Raw genomic sequence first — 16,696 nt, 5'->3', positions numbered from 1 at the left:
CTAGCCGATGCAGCATGCTGTCTCTCTTTCTCTCTCTCTCTCTCTCTCTCTCTCTCTCTCTCTCTCTCTCTCTCTCTTCAGGTGTGCTCTCTTTTGTACCTAAGAAGGTGAGGCTCCTTATCGAGCAACTGCAGATATTTGCAGACATGAGCATATAGTTGCCCAGTCTCATTCACACTCCCTCCTGACAAATGGCATTAAGTCATTTCAACAGATGTTTGCTGAGTGTCTTCCATGTGCCAGGTCCTATGCCAAGTTCACAAAAGTAAAAAGCCATAATTGTTTGCCCTGAATGAGTTCAAAGTCCATCAGGGAGGTGTGAGAAGAAACGTAAAGACAATACAGGGCATACAAGAGACCCAAGCTATAGTAGAGGTAGGCCCCAAATGCAGGGAACCAAGGAGATGGAAACCTGGGTCTGCCTAGGACAGTTAAGGAAGGCTTCTTAGAGGAGGCAGCCTGCTACCTGAGGCATGAAGAATGAGTGGAGTGGAGTGGAGAGGAATTGGTATTGACTGAGAGGTTGGTTGAAGATGAGATAGGGCGAGAAAGCAGGTGCCAGGGCATTGCAGGCCCTGTGGATCTTATATGTCATCCTCTGGTGCAGCGAGGGATTGAAGATTTATTACTGTGAAAAAATAGATCCCATTTGCATGTAGAAAGAATGGACAGAAAGGAGGAGAGCTTGGACTAGGGAGACCATGCAGGAGGCTACTGCAATAGTCCAGGCAGAAGATAGTAAGGCCTGATATAGACTGTAAGGCAACTGGACAAAATGAGGGATGGGGATGGGGGGAATAGAGGGTTAGGGTGTATCCTGGTCCTGAGAAAAGCAAGGCAACAGACTTGTGACCCATGAAAATGTGATAAAAGTCATGGATTCTCTCTCAAAAACAGGCACATATGCATAGGCACATGACGTTTTGCATATAATTATAAGGGATTTATATTTCCTGAAGCCCCAGGTTAAGGTCCAGTTCCTTGGAATTCTAAGAGGCAAAACAACATAGTGGTTAAGCCTGTGGATGCTGGAATCACACTGCCTAGTTCATCATCTCAGCTCCACCACCTATTAGCTATGTGAGCTTGGGCAAGACATTGACCCTTTCTTCCCCTGTAAAGTGGAAGCAATCCTAGCACCTATATTAAGGCTTGTTACAATGATCAAGTGAGTTGATACATGTAAAGTACCCAAAACCTTACTTGGAACACAGAGAGTGCCCAGGAAGCACTGTTATTATTCTAGGTTAAATCACAGTGCTATTGAGACCCGCTCATTACACTCACTCTGCTTTGCTTTGTACCGCACTTCGCAGCTGGGGACCTGGTCCTCCTGCCTACCGTAAGTCTCAGCACCCATTTCTCCCTTTCCCTGAATCCACTCACTCCTGTTTGGTCTGTCTCCATTCTCCTCAAGCCTGGTTATTAGGGTTAAGCCCACTAACCCCTATTCTAAGAGGAGGAAGGGGACCTAGAGCCCATCAACATGGAGACCTAATCCTTGCCTTTACCTTAAGATGACAATGCTAAGAAGGAGAAGACATTTGATTTGGGGAAGAACCCTTCAGCATGGAGGTCCTTCCCAACTCTAAAATCACAGACAACCTCTCTACTGCATCCTGCCAACCCCTCTCTAAAATGTCCTAAGTCCACAATTTCCATTTGTTCCACCCCTATCCAGGTTCTAACAGGAGGCAGGAGTAGTAGATGACAAGTTCATTTAACTTAGAAAGGTAATGGAGGAGCAGTATAGGATTTCCAACCATAAGATCCACCAATGAGTGACTGTGACCCTGAGGGAGTCCCTTCCTCCCCTGGGCCTCAGTTTTCTAATCTTTGAATACCTGCCCCCTCACAATTTATGAGATTTTTGTGACGACAAAATGAGCTATTGGTTAAAATTGGAAGGGGCAAACTATTGTGGATAGTTGTTATTATTCCTCTTGGCCTTTTGGGCTCTGTGATCTCCTGTCAGCCAGAGCTGACAGAGGTCAGATCCACAGGGAGTCCTGGAACTGGGTCTCCAGGACTATCCACAACGGGGCAAGATGAGCTGTGCCTGGGATTCCTATGAGGAGAGGAGGCCTGTAAATGGTTGGGATTTTGTCCCTCAGTTCAGCAGCACAAAGGTCTGAGGGAACTTCTAACTTGGATGAAAGTTAGGAGTCCAGGTTTCCTTTCCCATTGCCATTCTGGCCTCCATTCTGACGTATGGCAGATAAACTGGCCCACATAAACTTATGATGGAAGCCAGAGGCTGCCCAGAGGTAAGGCCAGGCCAAGCCACCTTGGGGAAGATCTAGAGTTGGCTCAGATCAGACGGTTAAGAGCTAGAGTCAGCAACCTTCCTCCTGCCATTTGAGTCCTTGAAACTATGCAGCCCTAGCTAGTCATTCTGACTAGTCCCGTAGCAACAAGCATAGAGAAAAACTGAGGTAGGACTAAGGGTCATTAACCACAGCAGGCTTTAGTGACAAACACTCGCATTCACTAGGCCCCTCCCTGTTTCTCTACACAATCCTCCTGGACTCTATCTTTTGATCTGTGTCTCCCTGACTTGTTTGTGAACTTGAGGGCACAAGGAGTCATTCATTTCTCTATCCCCAGTGTCAATCACAGTGCCTGATACAAAGTAGCCGTTGTGTCATTCAATAACTCTATTGTGCTAAGTGCTGGGGATACAAGGTTGAACAAGCCAGACTAGGTCCCTGCCTTCAGGGAGCTCAGCTTCTAAGTAAGAAAGGCACACAATAAATTGTTGTGTAAACCACGACAATTATAAATTATTAAAAGTGCTAAGAAGAAAATAGTTGTGATGGGGGAGGCATGTTACTTGAGAGAATAGGTGACAGCGAAGATCTAAGCTGAAGCATGAAGGATGAAAAAGAGCCAGACCGAGAATATCTTTGCTTAATAATTATGTTGCAAGGATAGATGGATGGATTGATGGATGGATAAATATTAATAGATGAACAGACAAACAAACCAACGGGGTGGATTCTGGTGTGAATGAGAGTCACGCTCAAGCACCTAATCCCTAGTGTGCTTAACACAAGAGAGGGTGGGCATCATTGGCTTAATGAGAACTAGCCGACCCCGTCCTAGGAGCCGCTGGGGGGCGACCGAGAGCCCATCCGTTTCCCTTTAAGACCGGGGCGGAAAACCGGAGGGTGAATGGCCTTTGTGTCGGCGGGATAGAAATAGGCCCGCCCCTTTAAGAGGGCGGAGACACTGGCGTGGCGGCGACTTCGAATGCGGCCTAGGGCACGGGACCTCGGCTTCTTGGCGACCCTCCCTGGGCTCCCGCCCGGGTCGCAGAGACCTCTTCGACCTCGCCCCAGGACAAGGTCGCCCGGACTCCGACCCTTCCGCTCCGGGCTAAGTCCGAGGCCCCGGCGACCCCCTGAGTTGGGGCCTGCCCAGCTACCCCTTTGGCCGAAACCCACCAGTCGTCGCCATGGTAATGCCGCGCCCCGGGCCGCCGGGCCTCCAGGTCCCGGGGCCGGCTAACTGCCTTCCGGTTCCAGCCCCTCACCCGTACGAGTTACAGGGCCGGGTTAGGGTTTAAATATGAGAGCTCGGTGAGGTAGGAGACCTGGGCTCGAGTCAGGGCTTGGCATGGACGCGCCCGGAGACCCCGTGAAGGCTTTCTCCACCCACCGCCTTCGGGGCCTGTTATTCTCCTGTTACCTTCCGTCTCTTCTTGGAGAACTCCTGTTCATCCTATCCCCATGCGCTCAAACGTCACGCCCCTGAGCCCTCCCCCGCCCCCCAACCCGTCCACTCTGATCCTTGGACACTTGGGCGTGTATCCCTAACTGTAGCTCTTGCTGCCCTGGCATCTGGGGTTAGGCACAGCCCTTGGCTCTGAGTTTGATATACATCTAAGAGCTGGCCACAGCAGCCCTGCTGCCTAGAAAGAAGGAACTGTGGATTGGGGCATCCCACCTTCCTGGGACCCTAGCCTTTGGGCATGGGATTAGATAGAAGGAAACTACTGGCTTGGTTTTAGAAACGAGTCCACTGTGCTGGGCATGCTTGGATTTATGGTCCTGTCTTATGTTTGACAAAGGTTCCTCAGGCCAGACCTTTGGGATGTTGCAAAACCCCTAGGCCCATGTGCACAGTGCTGTCTGAAGAATAACCCATGCTCCCTTAGGCAGCCTTCCCTTTGCCTCTTACCCCCTCTTCCAAGATTAATACAGGCAGACCTCAGTGGGTTATTTTACGAGAAGGGATTCAATCATCTAAGACTTAAATAAATCCCATCTCTTCTCTCCTAATCCCTTATTCCTCCCCCAACACTAGCAAAACAAACAAACCAAAAACAGTACACCTGATGGTCTTGTTAGAATTGGGAAGAAGCAGAGTGAGGACAGAATGTACTTGCAAACAGTAAGTATTTCTCCTCCAACCTAGATTGCTTTGTTTTCCTTTCAGGCATGCAGTTTGCAGAAGCTATTTGCTGTGGAAGAGGAGTTTGAAGATGAGGTAAGGAAGTGTTGATGATCAGAGGAGGTCTTAAGATGTAAATACCCAGGTCGGGAACATTTTGGAGCAGTCTGCCCCGGTCTCCTTTTACTTGATATGCACATCTTTTTTGTCTGTGAGAGGCTGAGAAATGATGAGAAATGTAAACAGCCTACTTAACTGTCTTAGAAACAAATAAAAAGCCAGAGAGATGAGCTGCCTGATTGTCATACCTTTAAATTATAAGGGCCCTTGTCTGGAAGCTGTGTAGTGTGGATGATTTGAATCACCTCCTTGATGACATACTTGAGGTGGGAAGAAAGTTTATGGAGAGCCGGAGACAGCACTATTATTGGAAGGAAAGAGGCCTGGGGTCACCAACTGGCTATGTGAGCTAGGGCAAATGACTTCTTTCTCTGGCCTTCCATTTTTCTCCTGTACTAGGAGGGATGTTCTTCTGCCTCAAATGCTCTTCCCTCTCTTCTCTTTCCTCAGAAAATGAGGGATTAGATTAGATCTGAAGCTGGTACATTAGAATCACTCCTGTTGAGGTTCTACCACACACCAATTAAATCAGAATTTCTGGTGATGGGCTCAGGCAGGGATATTTCTAACCTCTGGGGGCAGCTGGAGACCACTAAGCTAGAGATCTCTACAGCTCTCTTAGATCCAACAGATATAGTTTCATCTGGGAGGCCCCAGATTGTGACTTTAAATCCTTTTCAAAAAGAGGTAGGATTTAGGTGAATAAAGCCCAAAAAGGTAAATCAACCTGCTTAAGACTACAGCACCAACATACAGGATGAGATCTTGGCTCCCTGACACCAGTCTAACATACATGGAAACTACTAAACTGCATTTATAGAATAAAATTGCTCTATTTTATTAGTGACAAGCCATTCAAACCTAAACCTACTTTTTCTCTCCCAGAGCTTGGCTTTAAAAATCACATTTTATGGGTGACTAGTTAGAGCATTGGTTAGAGTGTGGTGCTGATAACACCAAGGTTACCAGTTCGATCCCTGCTTGGGCCACTGTGAGCTGCGCCCTCCTTTAAAGAGTCAACTATGCCATTGTAACACAAAAGCATTGTGTAACCAATGACCATGGCTGTTCCCCAGTAAAAAAAAATTTTTTTTTAAAATCACATTTTAAAATTTGTCCAGATGCCTAATTTGTGCCGCATGTGAATGCTGTATCAGAAATCCTTCTGGCAGCCCCAACCCACACTCCCTTTGAGGTTTGAAGGGGAAAAATGACCTTCCTCAGACATCTTAAAAATCAGCCTCTGGCTTGTCTCATTCATTGAGACCCTAAAACATAGTGACAAGGGCACATATAGGGTCTAGTCCTGGTTCTGTGAAGTTACTTAAGCTCTCTGAGTCTCGGTTTCTGCATTCATAAAACAGGAATATTAACACTACCTATTCAGAGGGCCATTGAGAGAATTCTGGTAAAATGTTTACATGGTACCTGGCACCCAGTGAGGTTTCAAATGTTAGATGTTTTTGTTATCACTTGGGGACTTGATTGTTGTTTTTACAAATAATTCAAAACTGCCAGCTTTGTCAAGGAGACGTGTCCTTGTGTTTGTCTTTCAGCTTTGGAGATGTGTGATTACAGGCTGAAAAGGTGACTGTTAAAGTGACCCTCCTGGGTCTTACCAGGTGATGGTAGGACTGCTAGGCTGGTAATGAAATTAAGAGTAAAGGAGTCTGACAGCTCAAGTTCCGTGACCAGTCAGTCCCTTTCCCCCTTCCCAGGGCAGATGACATCATCTCAGAGAGTGAGCTCTTCCTGAGAAAAGGGATTCATCAACTTCCAGGGTCATCAGGATTTTGTTGCTGCAGTAATTCTGATATTATTATTATTATTATTATCATTACCATTATTATTATTATTATTAAATCCTAAGGTAGTTGTGTTGGAGTATGCTATTCTCCTGATAATACACAAAGCAGGGAAAAACGTTTCTCATCCAGTACTGCAGCAGGGATGGAGGGGGCAAGGGGACCTTCCTGTCAGTTAAATCAGCAGTTCTAACTCAAAACCACCCTCAGAACAGGTCTGTTGCTCTTGAAGGTTTCAATTTCACTTTGCTTCCCAACTGGAATCCATACTTAATTTAACTTGCCTGAAAAGCTATATTTAACTTCTGCCTACTAGGCCTCTCTGACTTACTGAAGGGTGTGTGTGTGTGTGTGTGTGTGTGTGTGTGTGTGGTGGGGGTGAGGAGTGGGCTGAGGACAAGCAGCATGACCAGCTGGACAGATCCCTAGTGCACAGGCTGGATACCAGAAAGCTAGTTTTCTTGTGACCTTAGGTGATTTGTTTGACTCCTTGGTATGCTTTGGTGTATTTGCTTCTCCTGCTGCTTCCCCAACTGCCACCACTGCCTCCCCCACCTACCCCCAACCCCCCCCCCCACACACACACACACCTGAGACTGAAGAAAGAGAGATGCTACCTGAAGACTTAGCCTGTGAATGTTTCTGGTGGAAGCCTGGTGGTTGGCTCATGGGCAAGGTCAAAGGCAATGAGAGATTCCACCATTGCCTTCATGCCTCGGTTTCTTGCTTGTGTGTTTCTGCACATACATACCACATGCCTGAAATAGTAAAATCAAAGTATTTCTTGATTTCCAGATGCCATAATGCACCATCTCTGCTTCTTTGTAGGATTTCTTGTCTGCTGTGGAGGATGTAGAGAACCAGTTTGCAGGCTCACGGCCTACGAATGCTGGATGCCTCAGGCCTGTGCCTCCAAGGCCACAAGAGACTGTGCAGGCACAGTCTTCCAGGCAGCTGCCATCAGGCCCCACTACTCCTTCAGAGGCTTCGGGCCTACCAGCCCTGGGTCTCCGCCTTCCTACCTCCAGTATGCTCAGGGGTCCACCTTTCACAGGAACAACCTCCCTAAAGCCTGTCTCGACTTCCAACAGCTGGACCGGCAATCAGAGAAGAGTGACACTGACAGAAGTGCTCAGAGAGCCAGCAAGGCCCCTGACCTCCCACCCTCCGCTTACGTTTGAGAGCCAACAGCAGGGGATTGGTGGCTTTGAGGGACCTGAACAAGATGAATTTGATAAGGTTCTGGCAAGCATGGAGCTAGAAGGACCTGGCACAGAGCTGGAACTTGGAGTTGGCAGTGAGACCACAGGAATCCTGCCTACCTTACAGCGGGAAGACTCAGTATTGGCTAAAAAGGCTCGGGTGGCTGATTTGAGCAGATCTTGCCAAAAGGGGCCAATGCCCGCCCCCCACATAACTAGTATCACGTCAGCTCAGGATCAGCCTCCAGATTCTATTGTCCACTGTAGGCCTCCACAGCCCCACTTGAGACCTGGTGCCACGGGTAACCTTCCTATTCCAACTGCCTCGACAGTTCCTGCTCAACAACCCCAATGGGAAGTCTCTCCCAAAGGTCCCCCTCTTCGAGCACCCCAGCCTCTCCAAGCTGCTGGCAGGCCTGTTCAGAGAAGTCCTCAAAATCATGGCACCAGTCAGCCATTCCAATCTCCAAATGCCTGCTTGAGTGGCAAATCTCATTTTCCTGGCCCACGAACTCCCAACTCAAACTGTTCTACTCCCTCAAGGACTGTCTCTGGATTTTTCCCTCAGGGGCCCTTACGGCCCCGAGCTCCAGTGTCTTCTGTTGAGTCTCCTATCAGCACCCCAAAGGGCCCCCATTCCTCTCTGGTTCCCCAAGCATCTCTGCAGACACCCATAGTCACCAACCACTTGGTGCAGCTGGTCACTGCTGCCAACCGGACACCGCAGCCACCCACACGAACTGCCCCCCAAGCCAAAGCACGCCGCTTCCCTGGCCCAGCAGGGATCCTGCCTCACCAGGTGAGTGACAGCTTCTGTCTGGAACAGGGGTCGGCAAACTGCAGCTCACAAGCCATATGCGGCTCTTTGAGTATGTACATGTGGCTCTGAAGTAAAATTGAAAATGAAAATAAAACTATCATAGTTCCATTTATAAAATTTTTAAAGGATTTTTTCTTATTTGTAAAAATACATTTATGGCTGTCGAATAATTTTTGAATTGTTGTGAGGGACAGGATTGGCTCTTCCGTCTCAAAAGTTTGCCATCCCCCGCTCTGGAAGAAGCCAGAGCCTCCAGGCCATTGAGGGGTGAAGGAGAGAAGCAGGGTTCCAGCACTGTCCAGTCCCAGAATAGCTTCACTGTTGGGGGGAGTCATGGAAGGAAGTGCAGAAGGGGAGGGTCTTCAAAGCTGTGGAAGAATCAAAAGAAGTGGGAGGGAAGAATTGAATGCTTGAAAAACCACAGGTGAGAGGGGTGCTTACGGCTCTGAGAACTGCACAATTTTCATACGTTTGTTGAGCACCTACTGTTTGCTAGCACTGGGGTAGGAAGATTCACTCACTTATATTTGCGAAGGACTTACATGTGTTGGGCAATTTGCTTGGAACTGAGAATACAGAGATTAAAATAGAAATAGTTCCTGTCCTAAGGAGCTTACGGTGTAATAGAAGAAGCAGATGCGAACAATTATACATAAAATGCACAGTGTGAGCAGAGGTCATTCCGTGGGTGCTGGGAGACACTGGGCTCCTTGGGCTTGCTGCGTGGGCTTTGAATGGATGAGTAGGAGGTTAACAGGTGTGTGTGTTGGAAGGCTGGGCTCTGAAGGACATTTCAGCAGTAGGGAGACAGGGAAGAGTATGTGCATAGGCACACAGGTGTAAAAGCAGGATGCTCAGAGAGCCACAGGAGCGTTCACTGTGGCTAATGGATGGGTCACGTGGAGAAGCTGGAGCTGTGCTGACAGTTTGGATTTCAGCAGTGGTGGAAGGACAGGATCCATCAAATTAGTCTTAGATTAGATCCCTGATCACTGGACTCTGAGGATCTGGTCTGGTTTTGGTAGGTGCGCCCCTCTCCTTGCATTTTAAAGGTGTTTGAAGCAGTTTCTGCCTGTTAGTTGCTCTTCCCTAGCACTTCAAGAGAAATCCAAGGAGGCCATCGGCATTCCGCCTGGGCTGGATCTCTATAGGGAAGGGTTAGGTCCCTGAGAAAGGACTTGCCGAAAGCTGTCCCTTCACATATCATAGGCCTCTCTATTCAGGTCATTGCCAACTTCAGGAATCCCTGGGTTTTGCTCCTGGGCCATCTCCAGCTTCCTCACATTCCCAAAGTGTCTTTTTTGAGCTGCCAACGAGGCTTCTGAGATTTCGTTAGGAGAGATGTAATATGTGTTAATTGTCCCTGATAGTTTCCTAACTCATTATGTAACCCAGACAAGAAGAAGCTGCACTTGTAAATAACAGCTGCTGAGCTTGCTCTCTCCTTCTCCTCTCTCCCTCTCCCTTTGTAGCACAGTGGGAAAAGTCTGGAGGAGATCATGGTTTCCACGCCCCAGACTCCGACTCATGGTGCTCTGGCTAAATTCCAGACAGAGGTAACTAATTCTGAGCAAATGTTATCTTCCTGAGCATCATTTAAGAGTGAGGGACATCCCTGCACGTTTTAGGAGTTGAGAACCAGAGTTGATGCTGCTAGCTCTGTTCCCTGGGGTCACTCACACACCACAGGGTATTTGGATAAGGCAATTTGGGGAAGTGGCAGTTTTACTGGCATAAAGTGAAGGCTCTTCTGATGCCAACTGGGTATTAACCAATGCCATGGATCCAAGCCTTCTTTCCCATCTAAGACAGAAAGCTAACTCCATCTTTCCTCAGAAAGAGAGTAGAATAAGTATTAGGAAATTGTATCTGGGGAGCCCTTCCTCTCAGATTTCTGGGAATTAAGCTGGGAAGGCTCTTCCTTTATCTTGCCTCCAGTGGGTGAGACCCAACCTCCAGCCTCCCTGGCATTTTGGTTCACCTGCTCTGCCCTCAGATCCCCTTTTACTTTTAATTCTCTCTAGCAGCTCCACAGATCCACCAGTCCAATTCAAATCAAAGCAGTAAATCTGGACCAAAGCATTTTTTATCTGAGAGGGTTAATAGTTAAAGCCAGAGGCATCCCTAATAAAACATGACTGGTTTCAAAATGGCTAAGGCACTCTGGAAGCCTATCAATGTATGTGGGGGCTCCCTAGCCCCAAGACTTTTCAAGTCTAATGTAAGAGATAAGCATGGATTGCCTTTTGCTTCAATGTAATTAAAGTCAAGACCTGATTTAAAATAAAAGAAAATAAAGAGTACCTTTGCTATTGCTGCTAAGTGAAAGATGTGATATGTGACCAGATTTCACGTACCATTTTCTGACCTTGGACATAAATGAAAGGAGAAACTGGCAATCATCTATAGGGAACTCGCCCTTTCTCTCCCACCCCTCCATCCTGTCTCAGTTGAGGTCTGTAGCATGGTGGACCCATTAATACAGGCTCCCCCTCTGCTTTGTGGTGCCAGATTGTTACAAGTTCCCAGGCATCGGTGGAGGAGGATTTTGGGCGAGGGCCTTGGCTGACCATGAAATCTGCTTTGGGCCTGGATGAGAGAGACCCCACCTGCTTCCTCTCTACCTACAGCATTGTCATGGTGCTACGGAAGGTAAGGGTCCTGGGTGCTGAGACCCGAAGGGAAGACCATTATCCCTTTCACTAACCTACTATCTTCCTCCACCTTAGGAAAGGGGCTTCCGTTTGCTCCCTCTTACCCCGGGCTTGTCTCTGAGCAGCAGCATGAAGTCCCTTTGGTTGTATCTTCCACTCACCTACCTTTTCACTACTACCCACAGTATTGGGCACAGGCAGAAGGAGAGAGCGGGTTATGGGCATGTCTCTGCACATCCAGGCCCTGGATGGGGTGAGGTAAGCACCCTGCTACCCTTAGAGTTCCCCAGAGGTCAAGGGTCGATTGCAGACACATGTTAGTGCATGTTAGTACATGCTGCCCATGGCCTGCTGTGATGGAGCTCTATGTAAATACATAGAAAAGAAAGGAGATGCGGAGAGAAATGCAGGATTGCCAGAGGGAGATGGGATGAGCCCTTTAAACTGCCCCTTTGCTCTCCACAAAGGAAGGTCATCACCTATACTCTGCCCTCGCTCTCACCCCCCACTCCCTGACTTGCCCTGGCACACTTCGGAACCTTATAGGCCGGACATGGCTGGCTCAGCAAATGCCTCTCCTTGTAACCAGGCAGCCCTGAAGCAGCTTCCCAGGAACAAGGTCCCCAACATGGCAGTGATGATCAAGTCCCTGACTCGGAGCACAATGGACGCCAGTGTGGTTTTCAAGGACCCCACGGGTGAGGAATTAAGTCCTGGGAGTACCTGATGAGTGGCCTTCATTGAGGTCAGGAGGTGAGGAGGAGTCACGCTCTCCATTTGCAGATGGGAAAATTGAGGCAGTGAGCAGCCCACGTCCCTTGTTTCCAGCCAGGGCCCAAACCAGTCACTGTGCTGCCCTTGACCCTGAGATTGATGGGCCATGTGGTATTTGCAGGAGAGATGCAGGGCACGGTGCATAGGTTGCTGCTCGAGACACGCCAAAATGAGCTGAAGCCTGGCTCAGTGCTGCTGCTGAAGCAGGTATGGGGAGCTTCTCTTCACCCCTCCTGCCCTAGAGGAGGCCCCCGAGTTGTCTGGCTCCCTTCCCTCCCAGTGCCCCAACAAGGAGTGGCTGGGCTGCTGCTGGACCCTGGGCTTACTGGAGCTGGGTAAAAGCCTGGCTCCCGTTCTTCAGGGGCGGATGGTCATGGGGGTTGTGCTGTGCGGGGAGGAGGGTATGGGAAGTGGTTCTGCTCTGGCACCATGGCTGGGGCAGGAGTGATTTGTGTGACCCTGGTACAGAGGCCACCAAGGGAGAGGCAGGCAGGACCAGGTGGCCATCTGGCAGCACCTAGTGCCCTCCATCAGGGCACTGACCTCCTCCTTCCTCGACTCTAGATTGGAGTGTTTTCTCCTTCACTCCGAAACCACTACCTCAACGTGACGCCCAACAACCTGGTCCATATTTACAGCCCAGATTCTGGGGATGGGAACTTCCTCAAGCCATTTCAACCCTTCCCCAAGGTAAGGGGAGCAGGATGGAATGGAGACTGGGAGAGCCACTTTCTGCCCAAATCTTCTGATTTCTTCCTTTCCTCCACCCTGAAGAGCAGAGGTATAAAAGGGGCAGTTGTCCTGAGCTGAGGAGATGCCTTTGGGGGCAGGGCCATCTCCTGTCCCTGGTCCAGCCACCTGACAGATGGCATAGTAACAAGACCTAGAGGAACAGCTGGCTTCTTGATAATCCCTGAGTGTCTGATGGCAGGCTTGAACATCAGAGAGGGTAGCAGTCACTTGAGAACTAGCCAAGTTGAGGGTCCACCAGGGAGTGGTGGTCCTCAGTAAGTGACTGAGGGTCAGATCTGCTACAGGCAGCTGTGAAGAGAACAGTGAGCTACAGATGGCCTGTCAGGTGAGATATCACTTGTTCTGTGTCTTCCCTCCTGGCCTCCACCTCTGCTAGGGGAGGGGGCACCCTCAGAGAACACAGGTGAGTACACCCACTTTGGGAACTGAGGCAGACCGGGCTTCCAGGCAGCTCTACTCCCCGGTGAGAGTGCAGAGCCTGGCCTCGACTTGGCACACAGCGTCCCTTTTTCTGGCCACCCCCACCCTTCCTGGAATCCTGGACTGTTGTCATGGTCTGACCCGGGAGTCAGGAGACCTGGGTAATTTGTAATGTGACCTTGGGCAAGTCCTGTCTCCTCCCCTGATGTTGCTTCATTTGTAAAACGAGTGGGTTAGACTCAATGACTTCTAGTCAAATTACACCTTTAGCTCTAACTTACTACTTCCATTTCCCCCATCTTTCCCCTTAACCATTCACATTCTCTCAAAAGCATCCCATTTCAAAAATATCATCTTTCTTTTTCTTTTAAATTTCAAGTCATCCATACTCACTGAAAAAAAAACTGAAATGGTACAGAATAAAGCAAAACATAAAACTTGACTCTCTATTCCCATTCCCTAGGCTTAACCATGGTTAATGGTTTAGTTACTAATTTTAATTAACCTGTCCGTATGTTAGCTAGTTTGGGGATTGTTAACAGTTATTGGGTTGTCGGAAAAGTCATGACATATTTTTTCTGTTTTTCGTTGCAAAAATGCGTCATGACTTTTCTGACAACCCAATAATTTTTAATCCCAGGCTAACTCCTCAACGTGTTTCTGAATGGCCTCTTCACTCTCTGCTCCAGTTATATAGATTTCCTAAAACATCAGATACCAACAGAATTAGGAAAGAAAATCAGCCAAAAAGGTTTTTTTGTTTCTGTTTTGTATTTCTAATTATCTGCTGTTTTGGATGTCTGGCATTTCAGCTCCCTTCCTGTGCAGTGTGGGCCTGGGTGACTGGCCCCTGCCACACTCCTCCGTCCTGTCTTTTCTGAGCCCCTGTCTATTCCTTTGAGGTCGTCTGAGTGGTGAAGGTACTGTCCAGAGGGGTTTCAGTGGCACAAGCATTGGTAACAGGATGCTCTGTCTGCAGGATCCAGGAAGCTTCCATGACAGCCTGCAGCCTGAGACAGCGAAGCCCAAGAAAAGCCTCAGAACAGCACAGAACCCAGAGGCAGGAGCATCCCCTGAGGAAGAACTCCCAGAAGCAGGTACGGCAGGCAGGCCACCCAGGAGCAGAAGAGGTTCTCCTATTTCCTTTTGACTAGCTTAGCCAGATTCCTCGGGCTGCATCTTGTTCCTCCTGCTGGGAATCTTTGGATCTTACGGAATCTTACAGAAATCAGATGTGGTGTCTTCTCTGGCAAGGCTGCCGCCACAAACTACAATAATTAACAGTGTGATCGGGGCCACATGAAGCAAATCGAGCATGATCCCCTGGTCTCACCCGTTGCCAGGCCATGTGCTGTTAGCCACAAGGAGGAGGTGGGTTGGCACCATCCTTGTGCCACACCATGAGTCTTCTGTGGGCTGGTGGCCAGACCACAGAGGTAGATTTCCCTATCCTGACTAAGCTCGGAGGCCCTCCAGGCAGTGCTGAGGTGTCAAATATCCATGTGGTTCGGATGGGACCAGGATACAGACATGAGAGGCCCAAATACAGACCTCTTAGGGGAAGGTCAACTTGTTATTCAGAAGATAGCATCACCCAGGTGAAGTCAACACAGTCCATGTCTGGTCCTTAGCTTTTTCATTCCACAAATTCAACTCTCCACATTAACCAAATTCATAGTAGACCAAATTTTAGTAGACTAAAAAACAAAACCCATTTATTTACATCCTGTGAAAAAGTACCTTCCCCTTACGCTGAAATCTTCTCTGGAACCTTGCATTCTTTCCTTGTAAGTAAGCTTGATGACAAGGTTGCTAGTGGTCATGGACTAAGAGTGAGGAGAGGCCTGTAGAATATTGTGGCTGGTGTCGCATCTCCACTGTAGGGGTAGATCTGCCCAGCAGGCAGCTGCTAGTGGTGGCTAGACAGGGCTTAGAGACACAGATATAATTCTTACCCTGAGTCCCAGTTTCCCGACTTCTCATTTCCCTTCATTTAACATAATGTTTCTCCAAATAGTCACAGCATAGCTAGTGAGGGGCAGTTTTTTTTGTTATAATCAAATTCCAGTCCTACTTCCCCTGAGCAGTGCTGGTTACTTAATTCAATTTCACGTGCCCCTGGACTAACTGATATCCTTCCAGCAGTGGTGTTTATTGAGTGTTCTTGGCCAGACTGGGAGCTAGGCTCTGCAGGTGTAGTTTCCAGTCTGACTTACTCCCATAGCTGGCTGCCTGATCCCATCCATTAAGTGGGAGTTTTCTAGTTGGAAGCTGTGGCTCTGTCATCAGATGGAGCCTGAGTATGGTCACCCTGGGCAAGTGGTGTGACCTCTCTAAACTCTGTTCTTTCGGGGTAAAGTGGGGTTTATAACAGGAATTACCACGAGATGCTCTGTGAAGGGGCACTGTGAGACGTAAACAATGATGATTGTGACGTGTGTGGTCCTGTGCCCGGCACAGAGCAAGCACTCGGTAAGGGTTAGCTGCTGCTGTTAACAATAATAGGAGCAATAGGGATTACTGAGGGCAGCCTGGCTTCCAAATTCTGAGACATAAGCACCCCATCTGAGAACCACAGTCAGGAACTGTTACTTTCATTCCCTTCACCCACAGAGGCACTTTGGGGAAGAAGATGGTGTTTTCTCCCCCTCTTCAGATGAGAAACCAGATTAATGAACTGTGTGATTGTGAATGCATCATGGCTTTCCCCAGCCTTGTTTCTCCCTCTGTCCAATGAGAGGGCTGCACCAGGGGACCTCTGAAGCTTTTCTGCTCGGGTGCTGAGCCTCTGGATGGAAGGAGAAGAACCACTGAGGCCCAAGGGGAGCCTCTTTCTCAGCAGAAAGCCCGGACATTTTGCCCCTGTCTCTTGTGTGTGGGTAGGTGGGGAGCAGAGGGAAGACAGAGGTCAGGCCCACTGGCCCGGGGACTACTGCCCAGGGAGAGCCACCTCCCTACTGCAGCCAGGTTCAGGCCCTCCGAAAGGGCAGGAACCTTGTACTGGAGTCACATGGAGCCCTAATGTTGTCACTCAGTCTACTCACCCTCTCCATTCCCCCTCTGCAGATGACCTGGATGGACTCCTGAGTGAGCTCCCTGAAGACTTCTTCTGTGGGACCAGCAGCTGGAACTGCCCCAAGGCAGGGCACCCACTGTGAGCAGGCAGCCTCTGAGCACCCAGGTGAGGCTCTGGTTGGGTCTGATCATGCCCAAGAGAGAGAGGAAGACCAGCATGATTGAAGACTAGGCAAAGCCCTGGACATCTGTGGTTGCTTGCGCCCTGGACACTTTTACCGAGATCGGCCTTGTCCCTCAGAATCTGCACTGTCGTCACTTTGGATCTTTTGTGGCATACCAGAAGTCAGCCCAGGACTGGCTGTCCTGCCCTGCTGTCTTTTAAGCCCTGGGGCGCATCGTTCCTTCTCCTGAGACAGGGAAGGTGTGTCGCTCTCCCATCTCAGCTTGACTTCAGAGGACGATGGGCCTGGTTCCTTTACTCCCTAGTCCCTGGAAAGCTGAGGGGCCTGGAGGAGCCACACCACGGAAGTGGCAACCTGTCCCTCTGGACAGGGAAGGAACACACTCAGACTTGCCTCTGCTTTGTCTCTTGAGGCCTGTAGCTGCCCAACTTGGCTGTATCCAAGGTTCCCAAGTGCAGGGGCAGGGGAGTGGCTGTGGTACCTTGTTCTGAAATAAAGTAGCCACTTGCTTCACCTGCCTCCCTCTCCTTTCCACCCTCACGGCTTCTTGTCC

The 16,696-nt window shown here is 49.1% G+C and overlaps 1 protein-coding gene and 1 long non-coding RNA gene across 2 annotated transcripts in view; one reads left to right on the top strand and one right to left on the bottom strand.

Annotated features, from left to right (window-relative positions):
* The first annotated feature begins 3,394 nt into the window (after positions 1 to 3,394).
* HROB (homologous recombination factor with OB-fold) lies at positions 3,395 to 16,135 on the top strand. The gene is made up of 10 exons (XM_019665607.1): positions 3,395 to 3,460; positions 4,441 to 4,491; positions 7,149 to 8,321; positions 9,815 to 9,898; positions 10,854 to 10,994; positions 11,586 to 11,694; positions 11,892 to 11,977; positions 12,335 to 12,460; positions 13,923 to 14,040; positions 16,010 to 16,135. Exons 1-10 carry the CDS (start codon positions 3,458 to 3,460, stop codon positions 16,099 to 16,101), a joined length of 1,983 nt encoding a protein of 660 aa, XP_019521152.1. The 5' UTR covers positions 3,395 to 3,457; the 3' UTR covers positions 16,102 to 16,135.
* Positions 8,506 to 16,696, bottom strand: part of LOC109394992 (uncharacterized) — a 12,697-nt gene continuing 4,506 nt past the window's right edge. The window contains exon 3 of the long non-coding RNA XR_002126560.1: positions 8,506 to 8,710. This is a non-coding gene — a long non-coding RNA (uncharacterized LOC109394992). The remainder of the gene's footprint in view (positions 8,711 to 16,696) is intronic.

This window comes from Hipposideros armiger, unplaced genomic scaffold (assembly GCF_001890085.2).
Source record: "Hipposideros armiger isolate ML-2016 unplaced genomic scaffold, ASM189008v1 scaffold_447, whole genome shotgun sequence".
Taxonomy (NCBI): Eukaryota; Metazoa; Chordata; class Mammalia; order Chiroptera; family Hipposideridae; genus Hipposideros; species Hipposideros armiger.
Note: the sequence above shows the minus strand (reverse complement) of the source record. Positions and strands in the feature narration are given on the sequence as shown.

Coding starts and splice junctions, on each gene's coding strand:
- HROB (XM_019665607.1), top strand. Junction 8,322..9,814: donor CAGGGATCCTGCCTCACCAG/GTGAGTGACAGC, acceptor CTCCCTTTGTAG/CACAGTGGGAAAAGTCTGGA. Junction 14,041..16,009: donor GGAAGAACTCCCAGAAGCAG/GTACGGCAGGCA, acceptor CCCCCTCTGCAG/ATGACCTGGATGGACTCCTG.